The sequence below is a fragment of the Panthera uncia genome, chromosome C2, assembly GCF_023721935.1.
Source record: "Panthera uncia isolate 11264 chromosome C2, Puncia_PCG_1.0, whole genome shotgun sequence".
Classification (NCBI taxonomy): Eukaryota; Metazoa; Chordata; class Mammalia; order Carnivora; family Felidae; genus Panthera; species Panthera uncia.
Genome location: NC_064810.1, coordinates 64,522,456 through 64,541,770, shown reverse-complemented (window position 1 = coordinate 64,541,770; position 19,315 = coordinate 64,522,456). Strand labels below are relative to the sequence as shown.

General features: G+C 35.0%; 1 protein-coding gene across 3 annotated transcripts in view; it reads left to right on the top strand.

Moving 5' to 3' along the window:
* GSK3B (glycogen synthase kinase 3 beta) overlaps positions 1–19,315 on the top strand; it is a 194,137-nt gene that overhangs the window by 163,009 nt on the left and 11,813 nt on the right. For 2 of the 3 annotated variants that reach the window (XM_049629429.1, XM_049629428.1), the window contains 2 exons: positions 364–550; positions 12,068–12,166. In XM_049629429.1, the coding sequence (XP_049485386.1) occupies positions 364–550; positions 12,068–12,166 (286 nt within the window). Of the gene's footprint in view, positions 1–363; positions 551–12,067; positions 12,167–17,564; positions 17,615–19,315 lie in introns of all 3 variants that reach the window. The other variant, XM_049629430.1, reaches the window with a different exon arrangement.

Here is a 19,315-nt window from a genome sequence, read left to right as displayed (position 1 = left end):
ATTTTACTGCCACAGTAGTCAAATCTTTTTTAAAAATTTTATATTTTTCTAGGTGTGCTTACCTCCAGAATCCAGTCTTTCTCTTGTGCCTGTATTTTGTGTGCATATTTAATTGTGCTGTAGATTTTTTTTCCTATTTCCCCTAGTTTTTTCTCTGAGCTTTTCTCATATAGTTTTTAATTAGCAGTTCACCCCAGTGTGGTGAAGCATATGCAGTTAACTCTTTTCATTCTAGAAGCTTCCTTTCACAAATGCAACCATGTTGTTGTACGTGGTGGGAATTAACTCAGTACTCAAAGGATAATTTGCTAAGATTCTTACACTGAAGCATTAATTGTTCTTTCCCTTTTTTTTGTGCTGTAGGTCTTCCGACCCCGGACTCCACCGGAGGCAATTGCACTGTGTAGCCGTCTGCTGGAGTATACACCAACTGCCCGATTGACACCACTGGAAGCTTGTGCACATTCATTTTTTGATGAACTAAGGGACCCAAATGTCAAACTACCAAATGGGCGAGACACACCTGCACTCTTCAACTTCACCACTCAAGGTAATTCCAAACACTTAGCTCTTTTTACCATTTCTGAGAAAACTACTTATGTGTGTGAAGTGACATTCTGTTAATTAAAATCTGTGTAGGACAAAAGTGGGCACATTAAGTACTTATGCAAGTAGGGAGCATTTTTTCTAACCACTTACTAGGCCACTACTTGTATGGTTTGGACAAAATAGTGGCAGATAAGATTTTTCCAGTAGACATAGCTGCTCTCATTTTTGGCAGATTATAATAAATCTTGGCACATGAGAAGTTATAGAGATTTCACTAATAAGACTAATGTACAATTTAACTTTCAGGTTTGTATTTGAAACTTAGAATGTTAGTATTTCTTGCTTCCCAAGGATTTATATCAAGTTTTTTAAACCTAGAAATAAATTGGTGGCTATATTTGTATAAAGTCAGATATAAACAGGGAAAACTGGAATTCTGTAACTCTTTCTTAGAACTTATATAAGGGATGTAGGTAGAGAGATTCTTATCCCTGCTGGGGCTTGGCACTATTGCTGCTGCTGAGAGAACATTGAGAGGAAAACAGAGTTTGTGAATCGGTGGTTTCTAAAAGACCCAGGGAAAGTCATTATTTCTTAACCACTTCTGTGTTCACTTTTCTCTCTGATTAAGACCTTAAGTGATTCATTTAATCAGCCATACTGCCTTTGATGCTGTGATTTTCTTCATAAACTGAACATTAAAAGTGTACAATTTCCTGTAGATAAAACATGCAATAAATATTCGATTGATTATTAGTTTAGTCAAGCTAAAAATACACAAGGGAAATGGAGAGCTTTCTGGACCAGGAAATATATATTTCCTTTATTCTAAGATGAATTCCCCTCCCACTCATATTTAAACTTGGAAGTGGAAAAATGCATTTTGCTTAAGCAGTAGATTTGGAAGACCTGAGTTGTTACTGAAATGGACTTGGGTGATTCCATTGATTATAATCTTAAGTGGTCAATAACATGTAACTATTAGCAGTGCTGATACAGTCTTAAACTGCATTCATAAAGGTAAAAGAAAAATATTCAGATATCCTGGGATTAATTCTGACTCTTTAGGGCTGATCAGAAATCATTTGGAATGTTGTTTTAGGTCCTGGCTATGCCATTTTAAGATGTTAATGAAAGACGGGTAGGGTATACAAAGGAACAGAACCGACAGTAGATCCTGGAAAAGTGAAAACTTAAACAATACCTCATAGATTATCTTCTAAAGAAAGGTGTTAGCCTATATTCTTTCTCCATATTATAAAATTGGAAATAGTAGGTAGCAGAAAATTAGAGAATACTACATATTTGAGTTTATCATGCAGACCTCAGCCCCTGGCATAGAGATTAATAAATAAAATTACTGATGAATCAGGGAATTTTTCAATTGTTTAACAGTGGAACAAGTGTTTTTCAAAATACTGATCTCAGTATGAGGAAGAAGCTGGATGATGTCCAATGTTCTCCAATTTGGCAGTAGGTTAGACTGGGAGACTCTTGGCCTCTTCTGGAGCAAAGGTTCTATATAATTCCATGTCACTAAGAAAACAAACTTTATTTTCAGTTCTTACTGTTCTGTTTTAATCAAGAGTAGTACATGTAGATTGAGGAAAATGTTGAAAATGCAAAAGAAGTATAGAGAAAATTAAAATCACAATCCTGAAATAATCACTTTTACCTTTCAAATTAATCACTGAAACATTTTCATAGTGTAGCTCTTTTCAGTCTTTTCTCTGATGCATACATATACTGATAATCTTTGAATATAAAGTGATACTCTATTTTCCCATTAAGATCACAAAAGGGTTTCTTTTGATTAACTCAAAAATATTTAAAATTACACATTATGCAAAATTAATATTTATTCAGGCATTTCACTTTTTTACCTCTCATTTCATGAAACAATTTTATTAATACTTTTTATAAATGCATCTTTTACATCTGTGTCTTTGTCATCAGTAGAGCTACTTTTTGAACTATCATAGATTTTTAGGTTATATCACCTAAATTTTTTGATATGAAGCATTTTTTGAATCTGTATGAGGCCACCACTGGAAATTCTACAGGTATCAAATTTCGTAAGTTTTTTTTTGTTGTTGTTGTTTTGTTTTGTTTGTTTTGTTTTGTACTATAGGTGTCTGTTAATTAGCTGCACATATAACTATCTGCTGGGTTGCTTTTTAAAGTGTTCCCCAAAAGGCTCTGTATACAGTGACATCCAGCATTTGTTACTGTGGAATCTTGACATCAGAAACTATTCTGTTAATGTTAACTTTATTTGTTTCTCTCTCTCTCTCTCTCTCTCTCTCTCTTTCTTTCTCTCTCTCTCTCTTTTTTTTAACCACTTTTGTCAGGTGAACTTAGTTTCCCAAACAAGCATTGATTGTGGTTTTATTCACACGAAGTATCTTCTCCAATGAGTACTTTGTTTCTCAATTACATGAATTAAGGAAGCCTTTTGTCAAGTAAGCAATTAAGTAGAACCCCAAACACACATGATATTTATAATGGACACATTTTGGAGAATAATTCTCCCTATATTCAGACATATTTTGTATAAACTCTTTAATACACCTGTATGTGTTGATCAAAACTGAGATACTTAAACATTTTATTTAATCAGATTTAAAAATCCAGGATTCCGTTTCATTGTTCATATATACGATTCTTTACTCACTAATAATTATTCATTATTACTAAAGAAAATAAAATTTTAAAACAACTAAATTTATTATTCTATGGAATCCTAAGTTTTTTTGAAAACTGAGGAAACATTTGTATAACATGAGCCATTTTAAAGTAAACAGTTCAGTGGCATTTAGTATATTCACAATGTTGTGCAACTACCACCTTGATCAAGTTCTAAAACATTTTCATTGCTCCTAAAGAAAACATACCCATTAAGTGGTCAGTCCCCATTAACTCCTCCTCCAACTCCTGGCAACCACCAATGTGCTTCCTGCTTCTGGACTTCACTATTTGGGATATTTTATATAAATGGAGTAATACATTATGTGACCTTTTGTATATGGCTTCTTTCACCTAGCATAATGTTTTCAAAGTTCATCCATGTTGTAGCATGTGTCAGTATTTTATTCGTTTTTATGGCTGAATAATATTCCACTGTAGTATGTCTTAATCAGTGTAGGCTGCTATAACAAAATACCAGAGACTGTGTGGCTTAAACAGCAAACATTTATTTCTCAGAGTTCTGGAGGCTGGGAAATTCAAGATCAAGGTGCTAGTAGATTTGGTGTCTGATGAAGACATAGTTTGTGATTTGCAGATGGCTACCTTCTTACTGTATCCTCGTATGGTAGAAAGAGATTACGTCTCTTGTGTCTCTTCTTATAAGGCCACTAATCCCATTCATGGGGGTTCTCCCCTTATGACCTAATTACCTCTCAAAGGCTCCATTTCCAAACACTATTACGTTGGGGAGTAGGGCTTCAGCATATGACTTTTAGGGACACAAACAATCAGTACACAGTGTATGGATACACCACATTTTGTTTATCCATCATCTGTTGGATATTTGGCTTGTTTCTACCTTCTGGCTATTATGAATAGTGCTGCTATGACCATTTGTTTACAGATATTTATTTGAATACTGTTTTTAATTCTTTTGGGTATTGCTGAGTCATGTGGTAATTCTATGTTTAACTTTTTGAGGAACTGCCAAACTATTTTCCATGGTGGTTTGCACGTTTTATATTCCCACCAGCAGTTTACAACAGTTCCAGTTTCTCTACATCCTCCCCAATACTTATGTTCCTTTTTTTTTTTTTAATAGCCATCCTAGTGGATGTGAAGTGGTGTTTCATTGTGCATTGTGGTCCTAAATAAGTTTATTGCAATAATGAATCACAGCCTGGTAAATGCTATTTACCTATTCTCTAGTAAATTACATTCATAAGACAAACTGACATGAAAATAAATACTTAGATTTTAGAATATGGTTTTGAAAATATTGGACTTTTGTGAATGGACAGTTTTTCATATTAATCAGATTTATTTAATTATTTGTTTAATAATTAAATATTTAATTAATTGTTAATTAAAGAATTATTTAATTATTTAATAGAGTCAGCTAACTTTAATGTCCTTAGAAGCCTTCAAAGTTTTTATTAACTTCAGCTTTGACATACGCGTTTTAAAGTAAAGAAAAGGCTCAACTTGAAGAAGAATAAATAATTTAGCTCAAACTTTATTTATACATATCTGTTATTTACAAGCTTTTTAAAAGGAGTGAAGATTGTTTTATTTTGGTATTTCAAATTGTTATATTTGCCCAGAATATCAGATATAATTATGGCTCTATGTATGTCTGAATATATATAATATGTCTTTGGGGATTTAAAGAGTGTGTGTGTATTTGGTGTGTATAGAGTATATGCAATCTCTACGGCGCTGTGACTCTGATTCTGTGCATATTAGTGAAAAGGATATGCAGGAGTCTTTGTATCTGTTCACATGAAATGTGTAGATATGTTCTTGAAATCCTTTTCCATAAAACTAAATGTGTTAAATTGAGAGTGCCATCATTTTGAGAGATGGCCCTTCCTTTTTAAGCATTAAAATGCCCTGTCTTAACAGCCATTCTGAAATTGGGCTGTCATCACTGGTAGTACTTTCTCCTTTTCCTTCTAGATCACTGTTACACTCAAAGAGTGTTTCTGCCCAGGGAAGAAGTGTTGTTTGATGTTGTTCTATTTGATCTTCTGTATTCTGATTTTGGATCAGTGTTTCCAAATGATGATCTTGTTTACCAAGGCAGAGATGTAACTGTTGTGCAGATGCAACTTTAAAGCACATATTAATAGCAATAAATGAACGACCAGAATAAAGCCGGGTAATACAAGAACTTGGAAAAGGAGAATCAATCCCCCAATTGGTTGTATAGCTAGAGAGGGTTCAGAGATAGGAAACACTGGGGTGGGAGGGTGTTAGTGAGGTTCTGCTATAGGCAGAATAAAACCCTCCTCCAGCCTCATACATTTTCAGTGAAGTCTGTACTAATTCCCCCAAGTGAAATAAAGATAACTCCTGATCTGCATGTAGTAGGTGCTTAATGAATGTTTGAGTGATACATGCCACTTTAAGTAAACACAATATTCATGTAACCAGTATTTACTGGACTTTTCTAGTGTGCCTTCTAGTTGCTGTTAGTGTTGTTTTAACTAGTAAACCTGCCATATGAATAGAACTATGAAGATTAAACACTTGAGTAAAATACAGGGCTGTATTAAAGTAAAGCTTAACAATAAAGCTAACTGCAATTTGATATTTGTTACTGTGCCACAAGTAACTAGCAATAAATGATCACTAGTATTACTCATAATTAAAACAAGCATTTCTGTGATCAGCTAGAGGAGGAAGAAGAGGAATGAACAAGGGACAGAAAACTTGGAGATCCTTTTGACCTTCTGGATTCACAAAACAGATTATCAGACATCTCATTTTTCTGGCACTGGGGCCTCAGTGCTCTGGGACCCCCTGAATGATACTATCTTCATCTAGATGTTGGAAACCTGAAGAGACCTTTGGCACACCCTCTTTCCTTCAGTCATTGGATCTCAAAGGTTGGACATAACTGAATCAGACCTCAGGAATTGGAATCAGGAAATTCCAACAGGGATCAGTATTTTCTTTATTCACCAATTCCTTGCCTATTCCATGGCTGGAATATATTGGGAAATTGGTTGCTTTGTATGTTTAAGTGAGTCTACAGTTAATCCCACTACACCTTCCCAATACCAAATTTTCTACCTAATTTGTATGAAATTTTACAAGGAAAGTTATTTTAGCAAGCATTGTCCTGGTTGGGGGTTTCATCACCAGATCTTTTAAAATACTAACATTTTGCTGGGTAGCTTCTAAAATATGTCACTGCTATAAATGTAGTATACTAAACACATTCAGACATTTTTTGGTGACTGGTACAAATTGTGATGCTCCCTCTTAGGCAGTTCCAAGGCAAAGTAGTCATGGATTTGTGTAGATATTATGTAGTCCTCATATTAAACATCATTAATATCACTAAGAAGCAGTAGTGAGCCTTCTAATTATTTTACTATTTGTCTGACCTTCTAAGAAGCTTAATTATTTATTTAATTTTAAGATTTTGTTAGAAACTTGGTCAGGGATTTTCTGGACACTTTGAAATTGTTAGGAGAAGAAAGGAGCAGTTATAATAGGGTTATTTGTTTATTAAAAAAAAAAATCCATAGAAGCAGCATTAGGATTCAGTAATGTGTGTGATCAAGGTGTACATCCTAGCATTTGAATTCTTTCTCATGAAAAGTACACAGATGAAATGGGCATGCCATTGTGAAATTGTCTAAACCTTTTTGTGAGAGAAATACCACTTTACCTATAACAGACAACCACTGGCAATTTTCACATGTATATAGGAGGCCTGATATACACATGAAGACCTCGACCTAATTGCAGAAGAAAAAGCACGTCTGCCTCTTTCAGTGACTCCTTTCGACAGGTCTGCAGGTTGAGCTTCAGAACTAATGAAGAAGATTCCTCTCTACCTGATGAGTGATATTTTATTACATCACTGTTAGAGAAGGTCTGGTGAACAAAGGGATTGATTTCTTCCCTTTGGTTCGCACATTGATTGCTTCTCTCCAACTTATCCTCAGCTTTCACACTATACACAGTTTGAACAAACATATACACCCTACCCACCCACTGAGCCACTGCCCCCCCTACCCCCCCCCCAAAAAAACCTAGGAAAGTTTCTTATCTACTTATCATTGAATTTGGGATTCATATTTGGAAGAATAGAAACTTTAAGTTAAGGAATACTTAAGGTTTCGTCAACTAGATTTATGTTTTGTTTTAATATTTTAAAAGATTGCTTTATCAAGTAGTCAGGTATGTTTGAGTTTATTCAGTTTGCCCTTTCATGGGAATGTTTCTTCTTTCATTTGCATTATAAACAACAGTGCAGCAAAATTTAGTTAAATGAATTCAGTCAGCTTTTTAGTTGATGAATATCTATCTTGGCTTTATTAATTTTTTTATTTTATTTTTATTTTTTAAAATTTACATCCAAATTAGCATATAGTGAAACAATGATTTCAGGAGTAGATTCCTTAATGCCCCTTACCCATTTAGCCCATCCCCCTCCCTCACAACCCCTCCGGCAACCCTCAGTTTGGTCTCCATATTTATGAGTCTCTTCTGTTTTGTCCCCCTTGCTGTTTTTATATTATTTTTGTTTTCCTTCCCTTATGTTCATCTGTTTCATCTCTTAAAGTCCTCATATGAGTGAAGTCGTATGATTTTTGTCTTTCTCTGACTAATTTCACTTAGCATGACACCCTCCAGTTCCATCCACGTCGTTGCAAATGGCAAGATTTCATTCTTTTTGATTGCCAAGTAATACTCTATTGTGTATACATATACCACATCTTCTTTATCCATTCATCCATCGATGGACATTTGGGCTCTTTCCATACTTTGGCTATTGTTGATAGTGCTGCTATAAACATGGGGGTGCATGTGTCCCTTGGTAATAGCACACCTGTATCTTGGATAATTGGATAAATGTATCTTGGCTTTATCGATACCTATTTTAAAATTCATTTTGCTTTTATTTAAATTGTCCATTAAAGTGTTTGGTTATGGAGCACATAATGATTGATACACCATCAAAAGATTCTTGATATTCCCTGATAAACTACTATATGGTTTTTTTGATGGATAGTTTCATGGTATCTGCAGTTGGTTAAAGAAACCTTTATCATCATTAACGTTTCCAAAGCCTTCTGAGCCTGTTGCTATGTTGTTTTCAACCATGTCTCTGAGATAACATGGTCTATCTTATTCATACCTTTTCTCCGAACTAGCCCCAATTCAGTATTATGGACCTCCTTGTTTCCTTAATTATCTCCGTACTCTCAAGCCTAGGACAAATATTTATTAAATAATACTATTTCCTTTTTTTGTCAGCTTACTTTTTATTTTCAGTCTTTTCTGTACTTCTTATTCTCTGTCTTCAAGAATACATGCACTCTCCCTGATCCTGAAAAGTTCTGTTGCTTTGCTGTACCTGTCCTTTAAAATGTCATCTTATTTTGCTTTGTTGTGCCCACACTGCAGTTTGGATCTGCACTCATTGCCTCAATTCCCTTATTTTTCATTGTCATGGATAGACAGGGAGACTGGGAGTGGGTGTAATTCTTGCAAGCAAAAAATCATTACAGCCGTTTTGTACCAGCCCCATAGAAGTGCCCATAATCTGTCCCCACAAAAGGAATAGACTTTAGTGTAGAGAACAGGACTATAGCAAGAATATAAGGAGGTTTCCTTTTTCACATAGGCAAAAGTTACAACAATTAACAATCTCTCTGAAGTAGAGAAAAGCTAATAGATGGAAAGCAGTGGACTTCAAGGAATCCCTATAATTAAGGAAAAGAAGAAGGATAGTGAGTTATAGATATGGGAAGGGTTTAGGATTCCTTAACTTTTAGTATGTCAAAGTCAAAAAAACTTGCAAAAGCCCCCTGCCTCCACCCAAAGGCCACTCATTGACTCTAGGTTAAGAATCTAGTCTTTGTAGTTGTTTTGTGGAATTTACTTACTCTCCCCTCTGTATTTGGATATGGCAAAACCTCCAGGATCCCACAGCTTCTCTTTTTCTTGTTTCCTTATTTTCTTCACTTTTCTCCTTTCTTTTCATTAGTTACCCCTCTCTCCCTACCCTAGACCCAAATGGTGTCTACTTCCTAAGGAAAAAGAGGTTGCTTTTTTCAAGCCCTATACGTGTGTGTGTTTGTGTGTGTGTGTGTGTGTGTGTGTGTGTGTGTGTGTGTGTGTGTGAGAGAGAGAGAGAGAGAGAGAGAGAGAGAGAGAGACCTAAAACCACCATGACCCTTCAACTGGATATACAGATACATAGAAAGATAGGTGATCTGATAAGAGAGTAAGTGAATGGGAGAAAGTGGGCAGCATGGGCAGTAAGTACAGTGACCACAGACTGCTGATATTCAGTTCATTTTACAGATAATATTAAAAGTGGCTTTGTCAAAATGCCTTAAAATCTCTGGTCATCTTTTCCGTTTTTAGATTTTCTTTTAGATGTTGGGCACTTAGTCATAGAGATCATTTTTTGTTTGTTTGTTTTTAATTTTTATTTATTTCTGAGAGACAGAGCATGAGCAGGGGAGGGAGAGAGAGAGAGAGGGAGACACAGAATCTGAAGCAGGCTCCAGCTCTGAGCCGTCAGCACAGAGCCCAATGCAGGGCTCGAACTCCCAAACCGTGACGTGAGATCATGACCTGAGCCAGAGTCAGACGTTTAACCGACTGAGCCACCCAGGTGTCCCTCCTAGAGATCTTTTTAATTTAAAAGTGCCCCTATCCTGAATAGGTTGAATGCCTTTCTTGCTGGCTTATTTGTGCAGTTGACCTTCCATTTTCAATTTCTTTTAATCAAAGGTGGTTATCTTTTTCTCTGACTTCACACAGTTTTATGCTCAGTATTGATAGACAGATGGGAGGATGGATGGATGAATTTTAAGAAGCCTTTCTATTTTAGCAGATTTTAATTGTAATTGAGATGGTAAATCTTTTAGGTTAATCAAAAGTAGTTACCACACCCTGCATTAATTTTTATTACTAGAACCATAGAGTCATCAGCCATGGTAATTAGGATTCTGTTGCTTTCATAGATACAAGATTGTGGGTTAAAATTGGATTAACTAGAAATAAAACAACTTAGGATCTTCCTTTTCCTCTGTGAGAACCAAAACAGCTAAAAGCTGATTGTGAGAAAACAGCATCTCTTCAAACTTGATCATTAAGGCAATGGTTTTCTAGCTGGCTTCCAGGGAAGACATGAGAAATACTTCTATCCAGGGAAGCTGCCTTACATCTTCTCATTTAAGGGGAAAAATTAATAAATAGTCTTCACTCAGTTTTAGGCTTTTGTTCCCATTTATTTTTCATAAATCTTGGGATAGGTTTGTTGAGGGTTTTTTGTTTGTTTATTTTTACCAGAATCTGGTATCATTTAGTATAAAATTTAGATATTTAGGCACCAGTTTGAATAAGTCCATATTAACAGGGGCTTTGCAACAGAAAATGTTTTTAAGCTACTATATTAAAACACTATTTCCCTTGCTAGGGGCTGGGGGGAGGGACGAATGGGGAATGAGTGCTAAAGGTTTCCCTTTGAGTGATGACAGTGTTTTAAAACTAGATAGAGATGATGGTTGTACAACATTGTGAATGTACTAGATGCCGCTAAACCGTACACTTTAAAATGGTTAATTTTGTTATGTGAATTTACTTTAAGATTATACTGTTTAACTTTTTTTTATTCCATGCCATATCTGTAAATTGTCAAAATGTATGCAGTAGCTCAAAGAATGTCTTCCTGTAACTAGTATGGTTGTGTAATTATCCCTTCAAATTGCAACACTTACGAGCATGAAAATCAACAGTCACTAGATAAATGCTGGGATAACAAAAATAAACCAGAGTTATCCCGGGCAGACCAGGAAAACAGTCACGTTACCAAAGCTAATACCAGATACCTACATGTAAGAGCTCACTACCACTTCTTGCTATATGTGTGCATCATTAGATCCAGTGTCATCTTAAATTGCTTCTTAAGGCTTATATATAGAACTTGATTCTTTAAAGAAAGCCACTCTGTTTACAGTTGACAAAAACTTCTACATGAAGGTAAAAAAAGCCTATTTCAAACTTAGAATCAAAGTAATGATCTTACTGAGTTAAAAAGGAAAATAGAGTGGAATAAAACCATTCTGATTTTTGGGGTAACTGGGTGACTCAGTCGGTTAAGCGTCTGACTCTTGGTTTCGGCTCAGGGCATGATTTCATGGTTTCATGAGTTTGAGCCCCAGGTCAGGCTCTGCGCTGGCAGCATGGAGCCTGTTTGGGATTCTCTCTCTCTCTCTCTCTCTCTCTCTCTCTCTCTCTCCCTCTCTCTCTCTCTGCCCCTCCCCTGCTTGCACTATTTCTGTCTCTCTCAAAATAAATAAACTTAAAAAAATTATTTTTAATAAAAGCAATGAAACTTTTAACAGTCGGGTAGTTTGGTCCATGCATGCATACGCAAACAATAGTCCTAGTCTCTTTTCTATGACATCATCACTCTCAATTCCTGTAGTCAAATACTGTCAGAGCCGTATGGGAAAACCTAGTATATTTAAGTTAATGAAAGATGGAAATATATCTTAGTGATATGCTTATTCTCAAACCATCAGCCAGTACAGTTCCCTAACCTATCTTTACTTCTCAGACATATTCTAATTTTAGCAGATAGCGCCTTAGTTATGTGTACAACATTTCTGTGGACTTTGTCTATAAATTGATTTCTAGCTCATTGATTTAGTTTTAGATGTAGGTTTATCATGTCTTTTTTTCTGTTAAGGCAGTGTTTTAATGCAGTATTTTATGCTTATTGTTAACAATAAAAGTAGTTTCACATACAGAGTTCAAAATGGGTTCTAACACGTATCTTACTTCTCTTTAGAACTGTCAAGTAATCCACCTCTAGCTACCATTCTTATTCCTCCTCATGCTCGGATTCAAGCAGCTGCTTCAACCCCTACAAATGCCACAGCAGCCTCAGGTGAGAACATAAGTCTCTTCCATAAAAACATATTCTGTTTTGATGAACATAAGGGAAGGGAAACAAAAATAATATAAAAGCAGGGAGGGGGACAAAACAGAAGAGACTCATAAATATGGAAAACAGAGTGTTACTGGAGGGGTTGTTGGAGGGGGGATGGGCTAAATGGGTAGTGGGCATTAAGGAATCTACTCCTGAAATCATTGTTGCACTATATGCTAACTAATTTGGATGTAAATTTAAAAAAATAAAAAATAAAACAAGTTATTAAATGCAAAAAAAAAATACTGTTTTTTTTAAAGACATGATTACTTCCATTTTATTTCATTTGATACATGTGAACATTTAATACCATCCAGGTATTAAAAACATAGCACAGCCAAATGAATAAATGTGAATAAAATGTTGCTTTATTTCCAAAAAGCATGAAAGGACCCCATAAATACTTTAGATATAAATTGTAAATATCTTAATGTTAAATTCTGTCATCTTAGTTGTTATATTAAAAATCATTCTTTTCAAATAATTTCTTGATTAATATAGGTCAGATGAGATACTTGTACCAGGAAACAATCTGTACAAATGTAATAATATTGAAGGTAATTTACTTTAGTTCCATCACTCTGAATGTAAACTATATATGTATACTAGAGAGGCAAATTTTCAAGAAGTATAAATATAGATTGGTATAATTTAATATTTTGAAAGGGCTAGAACTGTAGTGTAAATACACTTAAGATTTAGATCAAAAGTGACTAGATCTCATCTGTGAAAAAAAAAAAAAATGCCCTCATGGTCTCCTAGGTTAGAGCTTGGGTATACTGCTAGTCTCCTTAGCCAGGTAATGGGGACTGATTTTGTGAGAACTGCAGATATTCTGAAAATCTCCCAATTCTCTAATGAATTTAAAGGTTCTCCGAAGAATGGCTAGATGCTGTTTAAAATGAAGTTTAAATCATCTGTTACATTGAATTGAGTTTGATCAGACCCATTTTTGCCTAAGGGCATTGATGCTGCGAGAGATAAAATCTTTCATTATTAGTTCTTAGCATTCAGCAGAAAGGTCATAATTCATTTCTTGTTTTCTGACACACAGTTGTTTGTTCCTCTGCAAAGTTTTTTTAGAACATTGCTAATAAAGATGAGAAACATTTCACTTTAGTCCATGTCCTACCTTCATTCCAGAAAAAGTCTAGAAAGGTTTCTTTTCTAGTTCTAGTTCCATCAGCACATGCTACTTTGAGAAAGTCATATGAACTTCATTAGTTTTAGTAATGTCTTATTAGTTTTCTCAACCCGTAAAATGAGTGGCAGTACTCTCTTAGAGTAATATTGTAAAAATCAAATATATGCTGAATTGTGCTTTAAATTTTTTAAATATAAATGTTTTTAAACTATGACCAATTTATTTAAAAGCAAGATAGAATTGCTTAGATGAGCTATTAATAAACTTAATAAATCCCTGGCCTGAGTAGAGTAGGTTGATTGTTCAAAACATGAAACAGCCCCTAACCCTGAATTAATGCAGTTACTTGTTGAGCTAGTTTCCAGGAGTTTTGTTAGAATTGCTTTGGATTATGAATACAAATGAGAATTATGATTGGTAAGTTTTGGGTAATTTTAAATGACTTCCTTAGTATGAGATACTAAACAAATTAAAGTAAGGTTTGGGGCATATTACCTGCCCGGTCGAAGCATAGTATAACCTGATCTTTATGTTGCATTGATACAAGTTACAGCAGATTTCCCCCCCACACACACCCGCTGCCAAAAAAATACAGTAAAACCTTGGTTTGCGATAATTTGTTTTGAAAACATGTTTGTAATCCAAAGCACTTGTGTATCAAATTGGATTTCAAGAACCATTGGCTGAGTTGTGGTCATATGACATTCTCCATCAGGTACTACACTTATTACAAGACATCACTCGTTTATTAGGTTAAAATATATTAGAAATGTTTGCTCATCTTGCAGAACACTTGAAGAACTCACAATCCAAGGTTTTACTGTGTGTGTGTGTGTGTGTGTGTGTGTGTGTGTGTGTGTGTGTGTATTCTTAAAGCAGTTGAAATCAGCTTTCAGTATAAATATGGAAATGACATTGGACTCTTGTCCTAAGAGTTTACTTCAAAGTTGAAGTAAAACAGAGTATGAGGAATTTAATACAGGGAGAAAATACTTGAGTATCTTAATATTTACCAAAGAGGATTTCAGATAACTGCCTTGAGCTTCCTCCTAGTGGCTAAAGTAAATAAAGAAATGCTACCTGTTAAAATTTCCCATTGTTCATTAAATAAGCACACTGATGGCTTAGGAGAAGCAAAATGTTTCTGGCCCTGCTGTTTGAGTATTTCTCCCTTGGGGCCTCAGATTTGGTACTATAAGAGATACATTAAATGAAGTTCCCTTCAGCATTCCAATAATAAATGCAATAATGAGTTTTCATAAGGATACCTTTTTAAGCACCCCATGGTGTAAGCCAACAGCATAACCCCACAGTATAGTCAGGGGGAAACCATTTTCTTTTGGGGTAATAGTAAGAACTAAAGTATGTTACCAAACGTGTCTCAGGAAATGCTGATCTAGATGAAGGAATTGACTATGCAGCATTAACAGCTGTCTATATTTAAATAAATATGTATGTATGATTATTTATATTTTAAATAAGAATTTGGCAATGTGGGTTATATTCTTTAATAAGAACTTAAAATATACATGCTCTTATTGTCTCTCTTGGCTTCAGTTTCCTTATCCATAAAAAACAGGAATAGTAAATACTCATTACATAGACTTGTGAGAAGATGTAAAGTGTAAAAGTGCTTAAACTAGTGTTGTATTCAGAGTTCAGGTGATGACTGCAGGTAAATTGATTTAAGACCTGTTGGAAGGCATTACTGTATATAACAAGAACCACCAGAGTTCATACTTTTTAGTTCACTAACCCCACTTTGGAGATCTTAACTTCAGGATACTTCTAATAGAAGACAAAAAGCTACCGTGTACAGAGATACAAATAGGAATAATTATATAATAACAACAAGGAGAGCCAGTCTGATCTGAATGGTCAACAGGAGGAAATTGTTTTGATATATTATGGAATCTCCATCTTTATGTAATTATAAATAATTATGAGCTTATAGACATTTGTAGAAATATTCATCAAATCTTATGTACCATGTTGGCAAGTGCCAAAATTAATGTTTGTCTATGGATAGAAACACGTTAAACATATACAAAAATTAAAACAGTTGTGTTAAATTAGTGGGTATGGATGTTGATTTTTTTTTTTTCTCAAAAACTTACTTTCTAAATTGTTTTTAAAATACCTCAGTTTCTGGGGACATTATAGTTGATCATGGCTCTGATAAGAAACTCTTGAAAATTATATATACTATTCTGTCAATAAAATATGATTTTGCATATGTATGATATATAATTTTATTATACATATTAATATATAACACAATTTTATATGTGTGTGTGTATGTGTACGTGTGTGTGTGTGTGTGTGTGTGTGTGTGTGTGTGTATATTCTGATTTTCTCCACACTCCCACCTCTCATTCACTCCATTTGGAAGACCATTCATCTAAACTATTTAGAGTAATAAATCTTGAGAAATTGTAGTTTTACTGATCAAACATGAATCACTTTAAAGATTATCTGGTCCAAAGCCAGATGAGTTAAGTGTGAGATGTGGTAGGGAATTTTAACTAGAGCAGTTTTCTCTCTTTATCTGTTTTGTATATCAGTCTTCTGAGTAAGGTTTCTTTCAGTGCAGTGGTTCTGCTATTAAATTTAAAAACCACTGATTTCCTATTGGTGGGAATGCAAATTGGTGCAGCCACTCTGGAAAACAGTGTGGAGGTTCCTCAAAAAATTAAAAATAGACATACCCTATGACCCAGCAGTAGCACTGCTAGGAATTTATCCAAGGGATACAGGAGTACTGATGCATAGGGGCACTTGTACCCCAGTGCTTATAGCAGCACTCTCAACAATAGCCAAATTGTGGAAAATGCCTAAATGTCCATCAACTGATGAATGGATAAAGAAATTGTGGTTTATATACACAATGGAGTACTACGTGGCAATGAGAAAGAATGAAATATGGCCCTTTGTAGCAACATGGATGGAACTGGAGAGTGTTATGCTAAGTGAAATAAGCCATACAGTGAAAGACAGATACCATATGGTTTCACTCTTATGTGGATCCTGAGAAACTTAACAGAAACCCATGGGGGAGGGGAAGAAAAAAAAAAGAGGTTAGAATGGAAGAGAGCCAAAGCATAAGAGACTCTTCAAAACTGAGAACAAACTGAGGGTTGATGGGGGGTGGGAGGGAGGGGATGGTGGGTGATGGGTATTGAGGAGGGCACCTTTTGGGATGAGCACTGGGTGTTGTATGGAAACCAATTTGACAATAAACTTCATATATTGAAAAAAAATAAAAATAGTAATTGACAAAAACAAAACAATATAAAATACTAATTGATATTCAAAAAATAAATAAATAAAAACCACTGATTTCAGTTCACCTTACTGACTGGCGAGAACTAGCCATCTATCCCATGCTTCTGTATATTCAGTAACTGGAAGCTCATTACTGCAAGAATGAGCATATTCTGTCTGTATTTCTGTTAGAAAGTTTATCCTTTTTTCAACCTGAAATTTGTCACCTATACTTTCTTCCATTCTGTGTTCCTACTCTGGAATTATATAGAACCAGCCCAATCCTTACACCCAAAAGTCCTTCAAATTTTATGATGACCAACTACCCTCCATATTAATGAGGATTTCAGATTCTGATCCTGAATATGTTCTGTGTCAAGGAGTTAGGTTTTCTGTACAATTCTATATCATGTACACGTTTCATAAACATAACAATCTTTGGCCTCCTTTTAAGCAACTAATAAATTATGTCCAACAGTACAAGCAAGGCAGGGCCTACTTAGAGATTTTTTTGCCTTTACCCAAGTTACTGATAAAATAAGTTAAATAGTATTAGGCAAGGCTTATTAGAAATTATTTTTCTGGTGGCCTCTTGAGTGATTGTTTACCCCTCTTGTTTGCTTAGCTATAGACCAACTTTACAATGCTTATGTGTATAATAATGTTATGAAAAGTTCTATAAAATGCTTTATTGTTATCAGGAAATTTTTCAAGAAATGTTTTCCATCAAAAAGGTAACTATCAAAATGGAAATTAAACTTTTTTTTTTAAGACTTAGGAAAATTTCTAGTGTCTACTATTTGTCCACTGTGGGTTTCTGTAATCCATTTAAGAGTTTATTTCTTGGACTTTTGATTCTGGGTTTAAAGACATTTAAAATGTATAGATTGCCCTCACCTTCCTTGGGCTGCATTTTGTTTATTAGGATTTTTGTTATATCCTTTCCAGGTTGAAAACCCTTCTAACAGAAAAGGGAATCATGATAGGAGTTGGACAAGGTCTGTCTTCTCTGTCTTTTTACCTGGTCAGAGGGTTTAACTTTTCTTGACCTTATTTTGAAAACCTTATGCTGTTACCTTATTTAAACCGAAACTGGCCTGTTCTTACAGGTTCATATTGTTATTTTCTGTTCTTCCTTGGATATGTGCCCCTCTTAATGTTATCTATATTTAAAATTATGACTTTATCAGAGAAAACCCTTTCAGTTGGTTTCTTTGGTTCTTCTCCCTTTACTTTGCATTGAGATTATTTGCAATTGCTTGGTCAGAGTTTTGTTTTTTCTGATGTTCTATTTCTTGTCAGTTTTGAGCCCCTTTTGAAGACTATAGCCATAAAATCATACCTATTGTTTCCTGAACTTTTTGAAATCCATTGACTGAATACATTGACTAAAGTCATGGCTCAGAGTTAGCCAGGGCCAGTGGTTCCCTTTACTTGCTACTACAGTTATTTTTACTCCAGAATTCCTGTCACCTACATCGCCAGTCAGTTCTTTCTAGCTGGACAGAATTACACCCAGAATAATTTCTCCCATTGTTTGTTTTCACTGATTTTGAGAGTTAAAATATTATACAAATTAAGTCCATATATCAAATACTTTCCAAAATGATGGTTACCATCCTTTCATCCCCTCCCCAGGTACTGTTATCCTTTGTCTCTTTGCCACTGTACTGTGTGTTCTGGGAAAGCTGAATCCGTATCTTGTCTGATTGTAGAATCTGGAGGGTATGCCCTCAAGTGTTCCATTTCCTAACCATGTCCTTTCTGTTGTCTCTTTATCTTAACCCAAATATATATGGAATTTCTAATAGTATATAACTTTTAAAAATGGGGAATTTTCTCTATTAAAAACATAATATATAGTTATTGTAGAAAATAGAAGCCTCCCATGTTCTCAATCCTAAGATTAATGAAAGGTAACATTTTACATATTAGTCTATATATGAATGGGCAGCGAGACGTGCTTTTTTTTTTTTTTTTTTTTTTTTTTTTTTTTTTTTTTTTTTTTTTTTAATGGGCTATGGTATTCAGGGGGTAGGGGGTTAGGACTATACATCCTAAGCCTATACCATAATTTATTTAACTTAATTACTTATTCTTGGACATTTGTGTTATATCTCAGTCTTTAAAAGTATAATTGCCAAGTCTAAAGATAATGAAAGATTAAGTTTTTGATACATATCAAATTGCCTTCCAGAAAGTATGTCCCAGTTTACACTGCCCACTGGTAGTGGATATATTTTTCCATTTCTCCATTACCTTAACATTAGCCAGCCCAGAGTGGGGGTGGGAGAAGGTGCTGTGTGCATGTGTGGACATGTATTTTTAGGTATTACTAACTTGGTAGCCCAAGAATGTGGGTGTCTTTTTTAGGTACAGTGCTATACTCATTTCCTCCTATTGGCTCTGTGTTTGAAATACATCCATCCACATGTGTCGGTTTGACACAATGACTGACACCAATGAGGATGTACCTATCCTGTGTTAAGGTTTCAAGTTCACTTGGCAAGTTTTTTATGTAGATACCTAAAGTCAAACCAGCTTAGTTATTATTTTCATCAGAGCAGCACTAAGTATTATTTTCAGGAAATTTTTTTTTCCTTTTTTTTTTTTTTTGAGAGAGAGAGTGAGTGGGTGCACCGGGGGGGGGGGGGGGGGCGGGGGGGAGAAGGAATCTTAGGCGGGCCCACCGCTCAGCA